The sequence below is a fragment of the Rhinolophus ferrumequinum genome, chromosome 18, assembly GCF_004115265.2.
Source record: "Rhinolophus ferrumequinum isolate MPI-CBG mRhiFer1 chromosome 18, mRhiFer1_v1.p, whole genome shotgun sequence".
In the NCBI taxonomy this organism is placed as follows: Eukaryota; Metazoa; Chordata; class Mammalia; order Chiroptera; family Rhinolophidae; genus Rhinolophus; species Rhinolophus ferrumequinum.
This window is the reverse complement of record NC_046301.1, coordinates 51,505,440-51,520,408: the sequence shown is the minus strand read 5'-3', so window position 1 is coordinate 51,520,408 and position 14,969 is coordinate 51,505,440. Positions and strand designations below refer to the sequence as shown.

The 14,969-nt window shown below is 57.7% G+C and overlaps 1 protein-coding gene across 1 annotated transcript; it reads left to right on the top strand.

Moving 5' to 3' along the window:
- Nucleotides 1–150: 150 nt before the first annotated feature.
- Nucleotides 151–14,480, top strand: COPE (COPI coat complex subunit epsilon). Its single transcript, XM_033133956.1, has 10 exons — nucleotides 151–436; nucleotides 5,162–5,224; nucleotides 5,447–5,547; nucleotides 8,431–8,583; nucleotides 9,734–9,787; nucleotides 10,257–10,338; nucleotides 11,464–11,619; nucleotides 13,045–13,113; nucleotides 14,078–14,152; nucleotides 14,257–14,480. The coding sequence occupies exons 1-10, from the start codon at nucleotides 311–313 to the stop codon at nucleotides 14,302–14,304; spliced, it is 927 nt and encodes a 308-aa protein (XP_032989847.1). The 5' UTR covers nucleotides 151–310; the 3' UTR covers nucleotides 14,305–14,480.
- Nucleotides 14,481–14,969: the final 489 nt, after the last annotated feature.

The window sequence follows — 14,969 nt, the reverse complement described above, 5'->3', positions numbered from 1 at the left end:
ACTCTCCCGTTGATTGGACCCGCCTCCAGCGTGGTCTCACCCTCGTTAGCTTTCTCTTCCATTTCCAGCCTCGATCTTTTTCTTACCGTTTCGGTGAATCCCAGTGGCCCGCAGGATCGAATCAAACTACAATTCCCGAAATGCTCTGCAAGACGCACTTGCGTCTTCCGCCCCTTTACTCCCGTTTCGGAGACTTCCATTAGCTCATCTCCAGGCCAAGTAAACTACATTTCCCAGTGTGTCCCGCGGGGGCGCCCTGCTTCCGGCCGACGTGTCCCTCAGGAAGAGGAGTGAGTGAGACCACAGTGACATGGCGCCTCCGGCCCCGGGCCCGACCCCTGGCGGCTCAGGGGATGTGGACGAGCTGTTCGACGTGAAGAACGCCTTCTACATCGGCAGCTACCAGCAGTGCATCAACGAGGCGCAGCGGGTGAAGGTGCGGCCGCTTCGGGTTGCGGGACGCTGGGGGCGGAGGACGCTTCCTGATGGCCGCGGGTAGCGCTCTGATTTTGAAAACTCTCTTCCCCTCGCGGCGTACCCCACTCCCCCACTCATATCTTCAGAAGCAGTGAGGAGTTAATCCTTGTTCCGTGACAACACCCAAAGAAGTAGCAGTTTATACTTCTCAGAGTGCTCGCTCTGCGCGCTGGCAGGCATTTGAATAAGAGGCATTTATGCCACCACTTTGGTAATAATAATGGTAATAATTCTCACTTGTTGAGCGCCCACATTGTGCCGCTATACCTTCAATTCCCGTTAAGTAGGGACTGTTTATCCTCATTTTACAGATGAGAATACCGACGCTCAAGATAAATGGTTTCCCCGACGTTACCTTGCCCCACTAGCCGGATCGTTTCTCCCCAAACTCGCACATTCATTCATTCATTCATCTGTATGAGTCAGCGTATTGGTGCTGGGTTCAAAGCTGTGATAAAATAGACAACTCCCAGCTCTCTTGCGGGAATCTCAGCCTTGCCAGGGAGACAGACATTAAGCAAGTACATAAATGAGTAAATAAACAAGTCGGGAGGTGGTGTGATGGAGCATGGTGGGAATGAGCTTGGCTGTTTGAGAACTAGAAAATAAACACGCCAGCGAGGAGCCGGTGACTGGAGAGGGGGCAGCAGGAGCCATTAGCAGGACCTTTGAGGAAGGGACGTGGCTGTTACTGTCACTTTGAGAATGAACCATTGGAGAATTTTTAAGAGCAGTGAACATGGCAGGGTGTTTACCTGCCTTCACCGCCTAGTGTTCCAAAGAGAATAAATGAGTAAAGAAGTGAGTGAATATGTAATTACAACTTGAACTTGAGCACTGTGTGTGGGCGTGGGGAGATAAAAAGTGCTGAGTTGGAAATTGGGAGGGAGGGGTTGCTGCTTCACATGGGAGTGGTCTCATCAAGCCTCTCTGACTCATTTGAACTTGACACTGAACCTTGAGAAGCATCTAACCCCATAAGTTGCTGCAAAGGTGCTGAGACAAGTATGAGCTCAGGGTAGTCAAGGCATAAGAGGCCTGTGTAACAGAAGTGGGGAGGTGGTGAAACGGGGGACTGAGAATGAGGTGGGCAGGGCCTTGGGGGAACAGCAGGGCTTTGGAGGCCATCAGAGCACCAAGCAAGGGAGTGACATGTCTTCATAGAGGCAGCCAGAAGGTTGGGAGGAATGTAGACTCTGCAGTAAAGAAGGCTTGCTCTCCATGCTTCTGGCCTTCGGAGCATCATTGTATAATATAGACAACCTCAAACAGATTTCAGGAAGCTGTTAGGATTTGTTGAGATAACATTTGCACGATTGTATTAATTTTTCTGTTGCTGCATTAACAACTTTATCACAAGCAGGTTAAGACAACACAAATTTATTGTCTCACGGTTCCTATAGGTCAGAAGTCCAACATGGTTCTCAGCAGGCTAAAATCAAGGGGTCAGCTGGGCTGTGTCTTTTCTGGAGGTTCTGGGAAAGAATCTGCTTCCAAACTCGTTCAGATTTTGGGCTCTCCACCTTGTGCCACGCTTCGCTCCTAGAGGCTTCTCTTCAGTTCTCAACCTCGCATGTGGCCCCCTCATCTCAGAACTAGGCACGGGGTTCTCATACTTGGAGTCTCGAGTTTCCCTTCTGCCTAGTTTCTGTTTTAAGGCCTTCTGCGATTGGACTGGACCCGGCCAGATAACCAGCACATTCTCCCCATTTTAGCGTTCATAACCTTGATCACATCAGCAGAGTCCCTCTTGTGATGTAATGTGAGCTATTTACAGGTCCCAAGGACTGGCGTGGATCTCTCTGGGGAGCCTTATTTGGCCCACCACCAGAATTGTGTGTGCTTCCTTGCTGGGATAGTATAGGCTGTGAGAAAATTGAGATGGACCTGGGTTCAGATTCCGGCTTTCCTGTGTTCTCTCTGAAACCAGGTCTGAGTCATCATTGTATCTCTCTGAGTCTCAGTTTCCCCTCCATCAAATGGGAACAATGACATCTATCAGTAGGGTCACTGTGAAATTCAGCATTGCGCTCACGTTCTACCCTTTGTCTTCTGCTATGTGTCTGTTCTGCTTACATCATAATATGCAGACTACATTGCTGCTGAAAGAACCAGCATGATCTTTTGTACAAAGAGAGTGACTGAAAACCATACCAGCAGTCACTCTGTCTGGAGGCACACGCAACCGACACTCTGGCAACGTGATAAAGATGTGCTAGCACCAGACCAAGATATCCCTGAGGCATCCAGAGAATGCGAGCACTGTTCATCTGATGTGATTTAATTCTGATCCGTAGGACACCTAAACCTCTTGGGCAGTCTGTACTATCTTGAATGCTGTCCCTGAAAAGATGTCCACCCAGAACTTGTCAATGTGACTTATTTGCAAAAAGGGTCTTTGCAGATGTAATTCCGTGAAGGATCTCTAAATGAGATCAGCCTGGATTTAAGGCCCTAAATCCAATGACTGGTGTCCTTCTAAGAGAAAGACAGAGAGAGGTTTGAGGCAGACAGAGAAGATGGAGGCAGAGGTTAGAATGATACAGTCATAAACCAAGGAATGCCTGGGGCCACCAGAAGCTGGAAGAGACAAAGAAGTATCCTCCCCTGGAGCCTTTGGAGCCAGTGTGGCCCTGGTGACACCTTGATCACAGACTTTTGGCCTCCAGGACTGTGAGACAATAAAGTCCTCAGTTTGTGGTTGTTCATCACAGCCACACCAGCAAACCTCAGATAGGCCTTAGGTAGAACACTGGTGTGTCCTAGCGCTGTCACCGTCACGTCCCCATTTGTCAAACATTTCTCAGGTGCCCACAAGATGGCAGGCATCACCCAGGTATTGGGGACAAAACAGAGAAGAAAGCCTCGAGAAGCTAACTGTCTAGTGTGGTCAGGTGACTCTGATGGCCACTTGGACAATGAAGGAAGGGGACACGACCTCTTACCTCGCTCCATCACTGGCCTCCCCACACAGTCCCCCTTGCTGTCAGGTCTTGGCTGTACCTCTGCTCTGCCTGGGGGCAGGTAGGACCACCCCAGTGCTGGGCAGCATTCATGGGCATGGGCCTCCTGGCATGGCGGGTTTCTGGGCTCCCATGTGATTCTGATGAGCTGCCAGGACTGAGGACCAGAGTGCTCCCCTGGTGGCGTGCATCGGGGTCCCTGGGGTGCCCCCGATCTGTACATCTGTCCTTGGTCTTACGCCTCCCAGAAGCTCCACTCTCTGGCTGAGGGAGAGGGTCCTGAGCAGCTGCACAGGCATCTCGGTAACACCTCAATGGTCCTATGGGGTCAGTGATGGTGCCTGTTTTACAAACAGCAGCTGAGGCTCCGAGTCGCCTCTGGGAACCAGAGTCCCCTTCAGGGCATCCCATTGTACCCTTGCTTTGAAGACACCAAGAACCAGCGTTTTGTCTATGTTTTTACTGCAGGTGGTGTGGGGGTCCCCCACATGGATTGTCCTTACCAGTGTCCACCTCTGAGGGTCATTTGAGAGTCACTTATTGAGCAGATGCTATGTTTCCGATCATGACCAGATCCCCAGCCTGGTCACCAAGGCCAGAGGAAACCCCTGGGGTCCTGCGGTGAAGTTGGCCTGAGTTGGGCTGGGGCCAGGAGCCAGGCTTCTTATTCATGGTCTCCCTTGGTGTGGGAGGAGGACACGCTTACCACCTTTACCCCCACCCCCCTCAGGCTGGGCATTATGACTAGGAATCTTCTCACTTTGGTGGGGGGGCAATCCTGGTGGACCCCCATCTGTAGGACTCCAGATCCTTTGTTCCTGTGCTGTGGCAGCTGCACAGGCCAACTCTGGGCCCTTTCCCAGCCCCTGCAGTTTGGAGGCTGTTACAGTGGCCACCGTGAGGTGGCCAGCCCCCCTTCCCACCTCACTGTTTCTCTCCCAGCTCCCCAGGTGTCCTGTCCCAGCGCCCCCATGCCCCCTGTCCCAGGCACCACAGGGTCTCCCAGGAAGTCGGCCAGCACCCTGGGGTCCAAAAGCTGTTCTCCCAAGGGAGGGTCCCTCACCTCCCTGCAGCTTTCTGGGACCTTCCTCACAGTCCTGCAGTGAATGCTGTGTGAGGTCACCTTACTTCTGCTTCTCGGCTCTGTGCACTGGCTGGGCTGAGGGGTGCAGCCCGTGGACCTCTTCCCCGAGTGCAGGGTGGTTCCCAAGGTCTCACCTGGCCCAGGCTGGACACGGACGTCCTGAACCAGGGCAGCAGAGCTGAACTATCCCGGAAAGGTCCTCTGAGCTAGGCAAACCTTCATCTCTTCTGTACGTCACGTTGAAGAATGTTTTGAAACAAAGCAGGACAGGAACAAGCTGCAGGGAAGTATTTGTCAGAAAGTTCTCTGCACATCTCCACCTGGGTCCCATCTGTTCTGCAGCATCACCCACCCTCTCGCCCTGTGGCTGGAGTGGTTGTGGCACTTGCGGTGGTGTCCGGTCTCTCACCCTGGATGAACGGGTGATAGTCGGGCCTCTTTTCTGGGGGGATGTTGGGATGGGACAAGGTCAAGTGCCCGCTATGCTGTGTGCCCTCAGCGGAGGCCTCTCTCCTGCTGTCCAAGGTCACAAGCAGCTGAGAGCCCGGGCTGGCACTCCACCAGGGGAAACTCCAGGCCTCTGAGGGCCTGTCTGGCACAGGGCCCCATGTGTCGTGACCTGCCTCTGTTTCCACAGACCTCAAGCCCAGAGAGAGACGTGGAAAGGGATGTCTTCTTGTACAGAGCATACCTTGCACAGGTAAGCATGGGCTGTGACCACCAATGTCCCCGGGAAAGGAGAGTCAAGAACAGAGTCCTGAGTGGGGGCGGCGCATCTGGCAGGCTGTAGGATCCCTGGGGGTTGTGGGTGCCGGCCCCAGGCATGAGGGCTTCACCAGGGTGATGCTGGAGCCCTGAGAAGATGTGTAAACCTCATGGCAGGGGGGCAGGTGGAGCTGACGGCATGCTTTTCTCACTGCAGAGGAAGTACGGAGTGGTCCTGGATGAGATCAAGCCCTCCTCGGCCCCCGAGCTCCAGGCTGTGCGCATGTTCGCCGAGTACCTGGCCAGTGACAGCCAGAGGTGAGGATTGGGGTCCCTGCATCCCTCCTCCCTGCCCCCTCGCCTCCCTGAGCTTCAGTTTCCTCCACCCGCACAGTGGGGGCAGCAGTGGACCCTGGTGCAGAGGGGTCTGGGGGATCAGAAACAAGGACGTGTGTACATGCCCTCAGGGGACTTTGAGGGCTTCTCTGAATGTACAGCCCTGGGTGTTGCAGATGGGGCCTCCCCCAGACACTCAGGGCTGGGACCCTCAGCCTGACGGGGCTAATGGCTGTGCTACCTGCTGACCATCTCCCCAGGCGGAGGGCTAGGTGGGGGTCAGGTAGGGATACGCCGAGACCTTACCCTGAGGTGTGGGTTCACCCCAGCCTCAGGCTACCGACCAACGATTGTCAAACTCCTGAGGGCAGTGGCTGGGGCGGAGCTCTAGGGACCCAGAAACCCCACACCGTCCTGTGGCCCAGGGAGGGCAGGGTGGGCCTCGCCTGCCCTCGCGAGGGCTGGGGCTGAGCTCTCCAGGATTAACCCGCCTGTGCTTAGCTGCTCAGTGTGCAGGCCTCAGGCAGTGCCTGGTTTACATTTTCAGGGACCATTCCGTGCCACAGGGATGCTCGCCCAGTACTTGGCCCTCTTGGCTGTGGGTGGAAGCCAGGTGACCCTGCTTCACCTGTGCTTGGAGCCCCCACACAATCCCACGGGCCTCAAGGCTCACCATAGGGAGCAGTTCTACTCTGTACCCCCTACCCCCATCATAGCGCCAGGAAGTCATCGCCACCACCTTGGGCTGTCCCTCACGGCACCATGACACTTCTCAGAGGGCCATTCCCCGATCTCTGCCCTTTGGAGAGCTTCCTAGACCAGGATGTGGTCCTGACCTTGGTGATTCCCCGCTTCCCTCGTGGGCCACTGTGGCTGCGGGTGAAACTGTCTGCTGTGACCCCCGCCTCCAGTTCTTTGGAGGGCTGCGTCCTGTCCCTGCCTCCTGTGATCAGGGGCTTGCTTGTCAGCGGGGGCAGCTGAATAGGGGCCCTCAGAAGACATGTCTGTGTCCTGGCACTCAGAGCCTGTGAATGTGGCCTCCCTGGAAATGTAGTCTTTGCAGATGGAAGTAGTTAAGGATCTTGACATCATCCTGGGTATAGGCTGGGCCCTAAGTCCAGTGACGGTGTCCTTGTAAGGGACAGAAGGAGAGATAGAGAAGACAGAGGCAGAGATCGGGATGATGCGGACACAGGCCAAGCATTGCCACAGCCACCAGCACCAGGGGAGAGGCCTGTCAGAGCCTCTGGAAGGAGCCGGCCTTGCCCACACCTTCATCTGAGATTCTGGCCTCCAAAATAAATTCCTGTTTTGACCCCCTCGGTTCGTGGTGCTTTATGACAGCAGCCCCAGGACACTAAGACAGGTGGCCTCCAGAGGCCATCATTTCTCCTGCTTCACACTTCACTAACCAGAGTGACAAGCCCCGTTCTTATATGGAAGGGGAAAGAATCCTGGGGCCCTCCAGGAGCGGTGGCTGCTGGGAGCAGAACAGAAAGGAAACCACAGGAAGCATGGGGCACAGGGTAGTGCTCCAGAAAGCAGAGTGACGTGTGGTGCGTCCATCCTGTCAGCACAAACCACTGCCCCTCCAAGACAGCCTGGCAAGCAGGCGGTGGAGAAGGTACTGGAGCCCATGAGGATAACTGCAGTACGTGACAGGTGCAACGTACAACACTAACGTCGCAGTGACAACAGCAGGCAGTGTGTCCATAGCCTGTGTTCCAGGGACCAAGCCAGCAGCTTCAGGGGCTCCTCCGTAGCACCTGCATGACATGTACACATTTGTGGTGACTGTGGACCCTGGATAGCAGCAGCGACTTGGGCTGGGCCCACGCCTCCCTTCTCCCGTTAACTACTCAGCAGCCCTCTGAAACATGGGGTCTCAGCTTCATTTTCCAGCTCAGCAGACCATGGCTCGGGCTCCCTGGGGCTGTGGGGCTGTCCAGCTGATCCTTGGCCAGCCCTGACTACCCCAGCTGCCGGCCCCAACCCCCAGCCCAGCATAACGCCCACCTGCCAGGAGTGGCTGGCACGTTGGGCCGGGACCACAGGCCTTGGGAAGGTAGCAATGTCACTGGTGTGATTCAGCTGGGCAGCCTCATGTCCCTGCACAGGCCCCCTGGTGAGTCAGCGTGTCCGGTGTCAGAGGCAGAGTCGGCACAATAGCCACCTAGTTCTCTGAGAGCTGAGGTACCTGAGGCCTGGGCCATCATTCATGCTGTGTGGTGGGCGTGGCCCCTCCTACAGCACATCTACCCACCCGCCTAGAGTGCCCAGCCTCAGTTTCCCTGTCTGTGTGAGGGAAAGAAGTGCCTCGTGGGAAGGTGGTGAGACTGGCATGCAGTGGGGCTAGATAGAGACAGCTGGACCTGTTTTGCCCCCTCCCTGCAGCTGCTGTGCACCCCTGGGGGCCTACCTTGCCCTTTGTGGGTGTGTCTGCTCCCGCAGGGGCAAAGCGGCTTCCTGATGTGGGCGCCTTGTTTTATCTATCTATTTACTATTAGTTTCAGGTGTGCACAATAATGTACTAGTTAGACATTCATACCCCTCACACAGTGATAACCCCTCTCCGCCAATCTACTACCCTTCTGACATCACACACGTTACATTTCCACTGTCTCTGATTGCTCATGCTGTGCTCCACTCCTTGTGACTGTATATACGTGAAACTATAGTTGACATTCATTATTGTTCAGCTTCAGCTTCAGGTGTACAGTGCAGTGATCAGGCATCTACACCGTCCCTGAGGTGGTCTCCCTAATAAGACAAGTGTCCACTGGATACCCTACGAAATCTTTACACTACTACTGATTACATTCCGCAAACTGTCCTTCATATCCCTGAACGCGCCCTGTTTTGCAGGGACACGCTGATCGCGGAGCTGGACCGAGAGATGAGCAGGAGCGTGGATGTGACCAATACCACCTTCCTGCTCATGGCCGCGTCCATCTACTTCCACGACCAGAACCCGGACGCTGCCCTGCGCGCCCTGCACCAGGGCGACAGCCTGGAGTGGTGAGCGGCCGTCCTGCTCTGGGGGGACGGCCTGGCTGTTCAGGGCCTCCGGGGCCGTCGTCTTGGGAGTGGAGAAGGGGGTGCTGCTTTAAGAGCTCTGTGGGATTCAGGCTTGCAGCTCCTATTCTTGGTCTCAGAGACGCCACCCCTTTCTGCACAGCTGGGCTGCTGCTCCAAGGGCACAGTGCCCGGGGCTGAAAACCCTCTGTTTCCAATGGCAGAGCAGAAAGCACCTTTGTCTCTGCCTGTGGTTTCTGTACACCCCCACTCTGTTGACCCTGGCCTTTCCGTGTCCTCCCCAGGCCCCCCCAGACCCTCCCCTGAGGCTGACCCTTGTTAAGGGTGCTCCAGGGTTGGGGTGCTGGAGCCCAGCGCAGCGTGCACTCAGCCCCATCCCCCACCCAGGAGACGACTCTGGGCTGACGCTGTGTCCAAGGCTCTGAGTCCGGGGCTGCGGCCCTAGACGGCACCGTTGCCCTCCCCCGTGAGCTCTCTGGTGCCTGCCTTCCCTCATATGTTTGTTACGTGTCTGTTTACTTCCTGCCTCAGTCCAGAAAGGGGTGTGCAATAGGTGAGAAACAGGCGTGGTGCAGAGCTAACAAGGCAGTGGGTCTGCAAGTGTTTCTCAGGTTCTGTGAGTGCTGCTCTGGGTGCTGGGTCATGTTCTCGTGGGAAAACTTGGGAACAAACAGCCATATAAGTAATGGGTAGTCACAGCTCTCTGGGGCCGAAAGGGAGGCAATGGTTGGGGGAACTGAAGGGTTGATCAGCCGCCCCACGCAGTGCTGCATCTGGGACTGAATTCGGGAAGGGGAGAGGGCATGGTGGAGATGTAGTGCCCAGCCTTGGGGAGGACAGGGAGGCTTGGAGTCTTGCCCTCGGGACCCCATAGGAGCGTCTGGCCCATGCATGGACAGTGGTGAGATGTGGGAGCCAGGGCCCCGAGGAGGGGAGGGGTGCTTGGCCCCGTGAGCACTGCGTAGGTCTGAGTCCAGCTCTGCTAAGCTGGCGGTCAGCCTCAGTTTCCCCCTCTATCAGGCAGAGCTGGTGGCTTGAGCACTCAGGAATGCTCTAGGGGGCGGCCTCACATGGAGTGAGCCCTGATGGGGCGACAGTGGGGACACTGCTGACCGCCTGCTTTGTCCCGTAGCATGGCCATGACGGTGCAGATCCTGCTGAAGCTGGACCGCCTGGACCTTGCCCGGTAAGGCCCTCCCCACCTGGGCTGCTGGGCTAGGGCCTGTGCGTCAGGTGTCTGAACAGCAACGAGGCCGAGTCAGGACCCATGTTCTCCGGAAGCTGGGCCTCTGCCCTCAAGGGGGCACTCCGCATGGGGACTGTCCCCAAACTATTTCCGAGGCCCAGAACATGTGGCACGATCATTTCTCCAGTTATTTCATTGGGGTGACACACCCTCTTTACCTGCCATTCCCTGCAGGGATGAGGGACCGTGGGTCCATGCCTCTGATACTGGTGGTGGGGACCGTCCTGCAGGGTTGGGGTACACTTCACGAGTGTGGTGGAGCTGGCCTATCTGAGCCAAGCATGGGGGTGGCTGGGCCAGGGCCCGTGGGCCCAAAGCTGTGTGCGCCTCCTGAGCCAGGAGTGGGTGTGGTGGGGGAGGCAGCGGCCAGGCCACTTGGCTTCCTCCCACCTCTCTCCTCCACCCCCAGGAAGGAGCTGAAGAAAATGCAGGACCAAGATGAGGACGCCACCCTCACCCAGCTGGCCACCGCCTGGGTCAACCTGGCTGTGGTGAGCCCCTAAGCACACGGGGTGGGGGGCAGGAGCATCAGGGAGCCAGGAGGTGGCCCCCTGCATCTAGCAGCGCTGCTCCCAGCAGGGGAATGCATATGTGGGGTTCTGTGTTGGCATAACTGCTGTTTATTTGGGGCCAGGGGCCCGTCCCTCAGAGGAACTCCCCAAGTCTGGGCCACCCCTGGCACGTTTCCCACTTCACTCAGACTCGACCCCATTCTGGGTGTCTCGCAGCCAAGCAGCTTGGCCAGAATCAGAGTGGACAAACGGGGGCTCCAACCAAACTCAGGGTACCTCTGCCCACATTGTGCCCCTGGGATGCATGGAGCAGGCCAGCCTGGCATTGCCCCCGTCCTCCAGAGTCTGACTCTGGGCCTGGCTTGCTTTGTGGGCTCCTGGCACTGGGCGTTGCCAGTGTACCCCTGGTGCCTTCCCCCACACCCAGCCCCTCCCCACATGCCTGGACACCCCCATCCCCCATCTCTAGGCAACAGCTCCTTTGCTGGCTTTTGGCACTTGGCTTCCGTTCTCTGAGTTGCTCTTTTGTGGAAGCCTTTTAAAATGTGCTTCCCATCTGCGTGCGTCTACATTGCCCTCGGGGAATGAGGCCTCACCCAGGCCCGTTTCCAGTATGTGTCCAGTTCTGTGGGACAAACCCCGATGGCTCTCTCCAGTCGCCTTGCCTTTTCATAAGCACACCTCGGTCTCAGGCTCCCCTACAAGCATGAGTCTGCGTCTTTAGCAGGAGGACAGAACTCAGAGCCTGGGTGGGCAGGGCAGGGCTGCTGGTCGCAGAGCAGAGGCCACCGCTGATGGGCCATGTGCCCCAGTGGTCTCCACTTGGCCTGGATGCCCATGGGTGAACTCTTCCTTTGGAAGCTTCAGCTTCAAGTATGTAAACAGAGGCTGGGGGAGCGGGTGTGTCGTTTCGGCGCTGTCAGCAGAACCCAGGCTGTGTGGGTCTCTGCACAGGGGCAGTGTCCGAGGAGCGCCTGCTATGCGCTGCCTCTGCGGGGCTCATGTCTGCAAAGTGCTGGCATCCTTCTGTTCCGTGAGGGAGCAGGCAGGGGTAGGCCTGGACCACAGGGTAACAAAGCAGTGATGTCACAACTATCCCCACAGGGTGGCGAGAAGCTGCAGGACGCCTACTACATCTTCCAGGAAATGGCTGACAAGTGCTCCTCCACCCTGCTGCTGCTCAATGGGCAGGCGGCCTGCCACATGGCCCAGGGCCGCTGGGAGGCCGCCGAGGGCGTGCTGCAGGAGGCACTGGACAAGGTAGGGCAGACCCAGTCCAAATCTTGGGGCTCCCGGAGGGGATAGCAGGTGACACAGGCCTGCCACGTAGCCACATAGGGATTTGAATGGCAAATCAGTTAAAAATCGTGATTGCAAAAATCCTGATTCCAGCTTCTCTTGGAAATGGGAGGACCCGGTCAGCCAGGGCCTGAGTTGGCCTGAGCTGAGTGGACACACATGGCCCAGCCCTTCCTTTCTGCCACCTGGGTTGCCTGGCCCAGGGGCCTCAATATGACCCCCACCCGGGTCTGTTTTGGAAGAGAAACCCACAGTTCACTACAAGGGCGGGGAGAGGAAGCTGCAGACAGGAGGCAGTGCCTGGGTCCTGTCAAGAAGAGGGGTACCGAGAGCGCTGTCCTCTGGGACGGCCACAGTTCTATTTTCCCCACCAACATCTGAGGTCTTTCACTGTATTTGTCTAATGGGAAAAGACATCAAAGCTTTTTTCAGTTTTGGAAAACATGTAATATAATGATAAACTGACAGCAGTAGGAAGCTTTCTCCCTGTTCACCTCTGCGAGAGGCCATTCTCGGAAGGTTGTTTGCAGAGTGGGGACAGACCATACGGGGGTTAGTCGGGTGCTCCTATGAGCCGATGTCCTCAGGCTGCACATGCAGAGCTGCCTACCTCACCCTGCCAGAATGCCCTGTGCTGTGGGAGAAGCTGGGTCTCCGCAAAGAAGGGCTCCCTGGGGTGGAGCTGGGTCTGTGGAGGAGGCCAGCATCCATGCAGCCTCTTGAGCCTGCAGCGCCATGCATCCTGGGTGGCACATCTCTGCCCCAAGTGCCCAGGCAGGGCTCCCCCCAGGTTCCTGCTTTGTAGCTACCAGGAGCTCTAGCTGAGGCAGCAGCTGGTGGGTTCCCAGGGTTCCCTGTGCCTCAGAGCCCAGCGTGGGTGGCTGGAGTGACGTCACCCTTCTGGAGGTTGTAATTTCCCAGCAGCTTCCTGCCAGAGCCTCCTGGGAGCAGGCGGGGTGGGCGGGGTCTGCCTGTGGTCTCAGACCTCATCCTCCAGCATGAGGGACAGCTGGGCTCTGGCAGCACTGAGGCCGCCCTTGGCTGGGCTTTGTTACTTTGAGATCAGGATAAATAGCCCCTCCCCAGTTGTGACAGGCAAGGGGGCTCTGTCTCAGCCTGGTCTGCTGATGAAGTAACCAGCTCAGAGGGAAGGCAGCTGGTGTGGGGAGGTGGGAGGGACAGGAGGAAGGGCCCTGAGCTAGCTGGCTTGCAGAGTGGCCAGCGTGGGGAACACTCTGGGTCTTGGAGCCCTGATCCTGCCCCACTTCTGAGGGTGTGAGTTTGTGCAGGCCCTGTCCCCCCCTCTGGGGTTGTGGTGAGTGGGCAGGCCAAGTCTGGGGCCTGGAGTACCTGACCCTGCTTGCCTGTTCATTCCCGTGTTTCTAGGACAGTGGCCACCCAGAGACGCTGATCAACCTCATCGTCCTGTCCCAGCACCTAGGCAAGCCCCCTGAGGTAGGCCCTCCCGACCCCAGCCAGGTGCAGGAGAATTGTCTGGCCCTCAGGGTCTGGACTTCAGGGTTGGCCTGGGGTCGGGGCACAAACCCACTCCCCGCGGGCGGTGCAGTTGCCATTGCTGAGGGGCCCTGGGAAGCTGGCATTACAGGTGCTCCTCCAGGGTCCCCCCCAGCCAGGGCCATAGGTCAGCTTCCCCCAGGGGTCCTATGGACAAGTGGGCTGAGGTTCAGAGGGTATTCCGTCTGGGACCCCGGCCTGTGCCACCTCAGTGTTGGGGGTGGGTGACAGGATGTAAAAGGGGCCCAGGGGAGTGAGTGATGTCACCATGTCTGAGGGGGGAAGAGAGGAGGATTCCGGGTACCGCTGCTTTAGGTGACTGGCCCAGCTGGCAGGGGCCTGCCCAGGGCTGCATGGCAGTCATTCCCTGGCCCTTGCAGGAAGGTCCTCAGGCAGGCCTGGCTGGGGTGGTGCAGGACTGATAGGACGGCCCTCCCTCCCACTGGCCCCAGAAACAGGCCCACATCCCTAGTCTCGGGGAGACAGATGTCCTAGCTCTGTGTGGTCAGGCTGGCCTGGCGGCTGGGGCAAGGCCGAAAGCGAAGTCTCTGCTGGGGCCTCAGGTTTCTGTCCCCAGGCCTCTGGGTGCCTCAGACTCTTCTCCCTTCCCAAATCTGTCCCCCCTGACCTGGCCTTTCCTCCTGACCTCTGTGTCCAGGGGGGCAGAGGTCCAGCCCACTCACATGAACCCCACGGTGCATCTCCCATCCATGTGCCAAGCTATCGTGTCTACCTGGCTCTGCCAGGTGCTGTTCCAGGGTGGGGTGGTAGCGGGCATATGGGGAGACGAGGACTCCTGCAAGGGAGTCCATTGGGCAGCTCTCGTCCCCCACACTCCTGCTCTGCAGGTCAGAGCCACAGGGGGTCCCCATGTTCAGCTAACTTGGCCTCCCCTCCCCCACAGGTGACAAACCGCTACCTGTCCCAGCTGAAGGATGCCCACAGGTCCCACCCCTTCATTAAGGAGTACCAGGCCAAGGTGAGCCCCAGACCCCCCAGGTACAGCCAGGGAGGACCCAGAACGTGGGGCCTGGCTCATGTGTCTCCCTTTCTCTTTTTGTCTCACCACCTTTTGTGTTGAAGGAAAACGAATTTGACAGGCTGGTGCTACAGTACGCTCCCAGCGCCTGAGGCGGCCGCCGAGCCGTTCCCACAGTGCCCACAGTGCAGGGGTGAGGCCCGCCGTGCTGCCGTCCGCACTGGGCACTGGCCCTTGTCCACGCTCCCTCCCTCTGGCCATAGGCAGAGGCTGGAAACGCAGCCCCCTCCTGTCAATAAACTTCTCCACTCCAGGTGTCCCCCCTCGATCCATGTTTGCTCTAGCCGCTTTGAGGGGGGCGTGTGGGAACCAAGGCTGGGATGGGAGGGGCCTGAGCATGGGGCCCTCTATAGAGACCCTGGTCTGCAGCTACACAGACTCCCCTGCCCCTCAAAACAGTCGTCCTGGGCTGCTGAGCTGCAGGAGGCACAGCCATGTCACCCAAGCCCAGTTGGCATCCAGGGAAACGGAGGCAAAGAGAAGTCACAGCTATTAAGAGGGATACCAGGATTCAAAGCCAGGACCCCCAGGTGGTCTGTAGGTGGTGAGGGGGCCAGAAGCTGTCAGGCGTCAGCCCGGCCACGCGAGGAAGGGGTGTGCCGTGTCCTCATGGGAGTAAACTGCAGCCCCACGCCAGGCCCCTGCTCCTGGCTGCTGCCATGGAGTGTCACTGGCCAAGTCTGAGAGCCCCTGTCATTGGGGCCATGGGTGCTGGAGCACTGCGGTGGCCAAAGCACAGAGCTCCCTGCCTGGAGAA

Coding starts and splice junctions, on each gene's coding strand:
- COPE (XM_033133956.1), top strand. CDS start 311: ATGGCGCCTCCGGCCCCGGGCCCGACCCCTGGCGGCTCAGGGGATGTG. Junction 10,339..11,463: donor CCTGGGTCAACCTGGCTGTG/GTGAGCCCCTAA, acceptor CTATCCCCACAG/GGTGGCGAGAAGCTGCAGGA. Junction 14,153..14,256: donor TTAAGGAGTACCAGGCCAAG/GTGAGCCCCAGA, acceptor TTTGTGTTGAAG/GAAAACGAATTTGACAGGCT.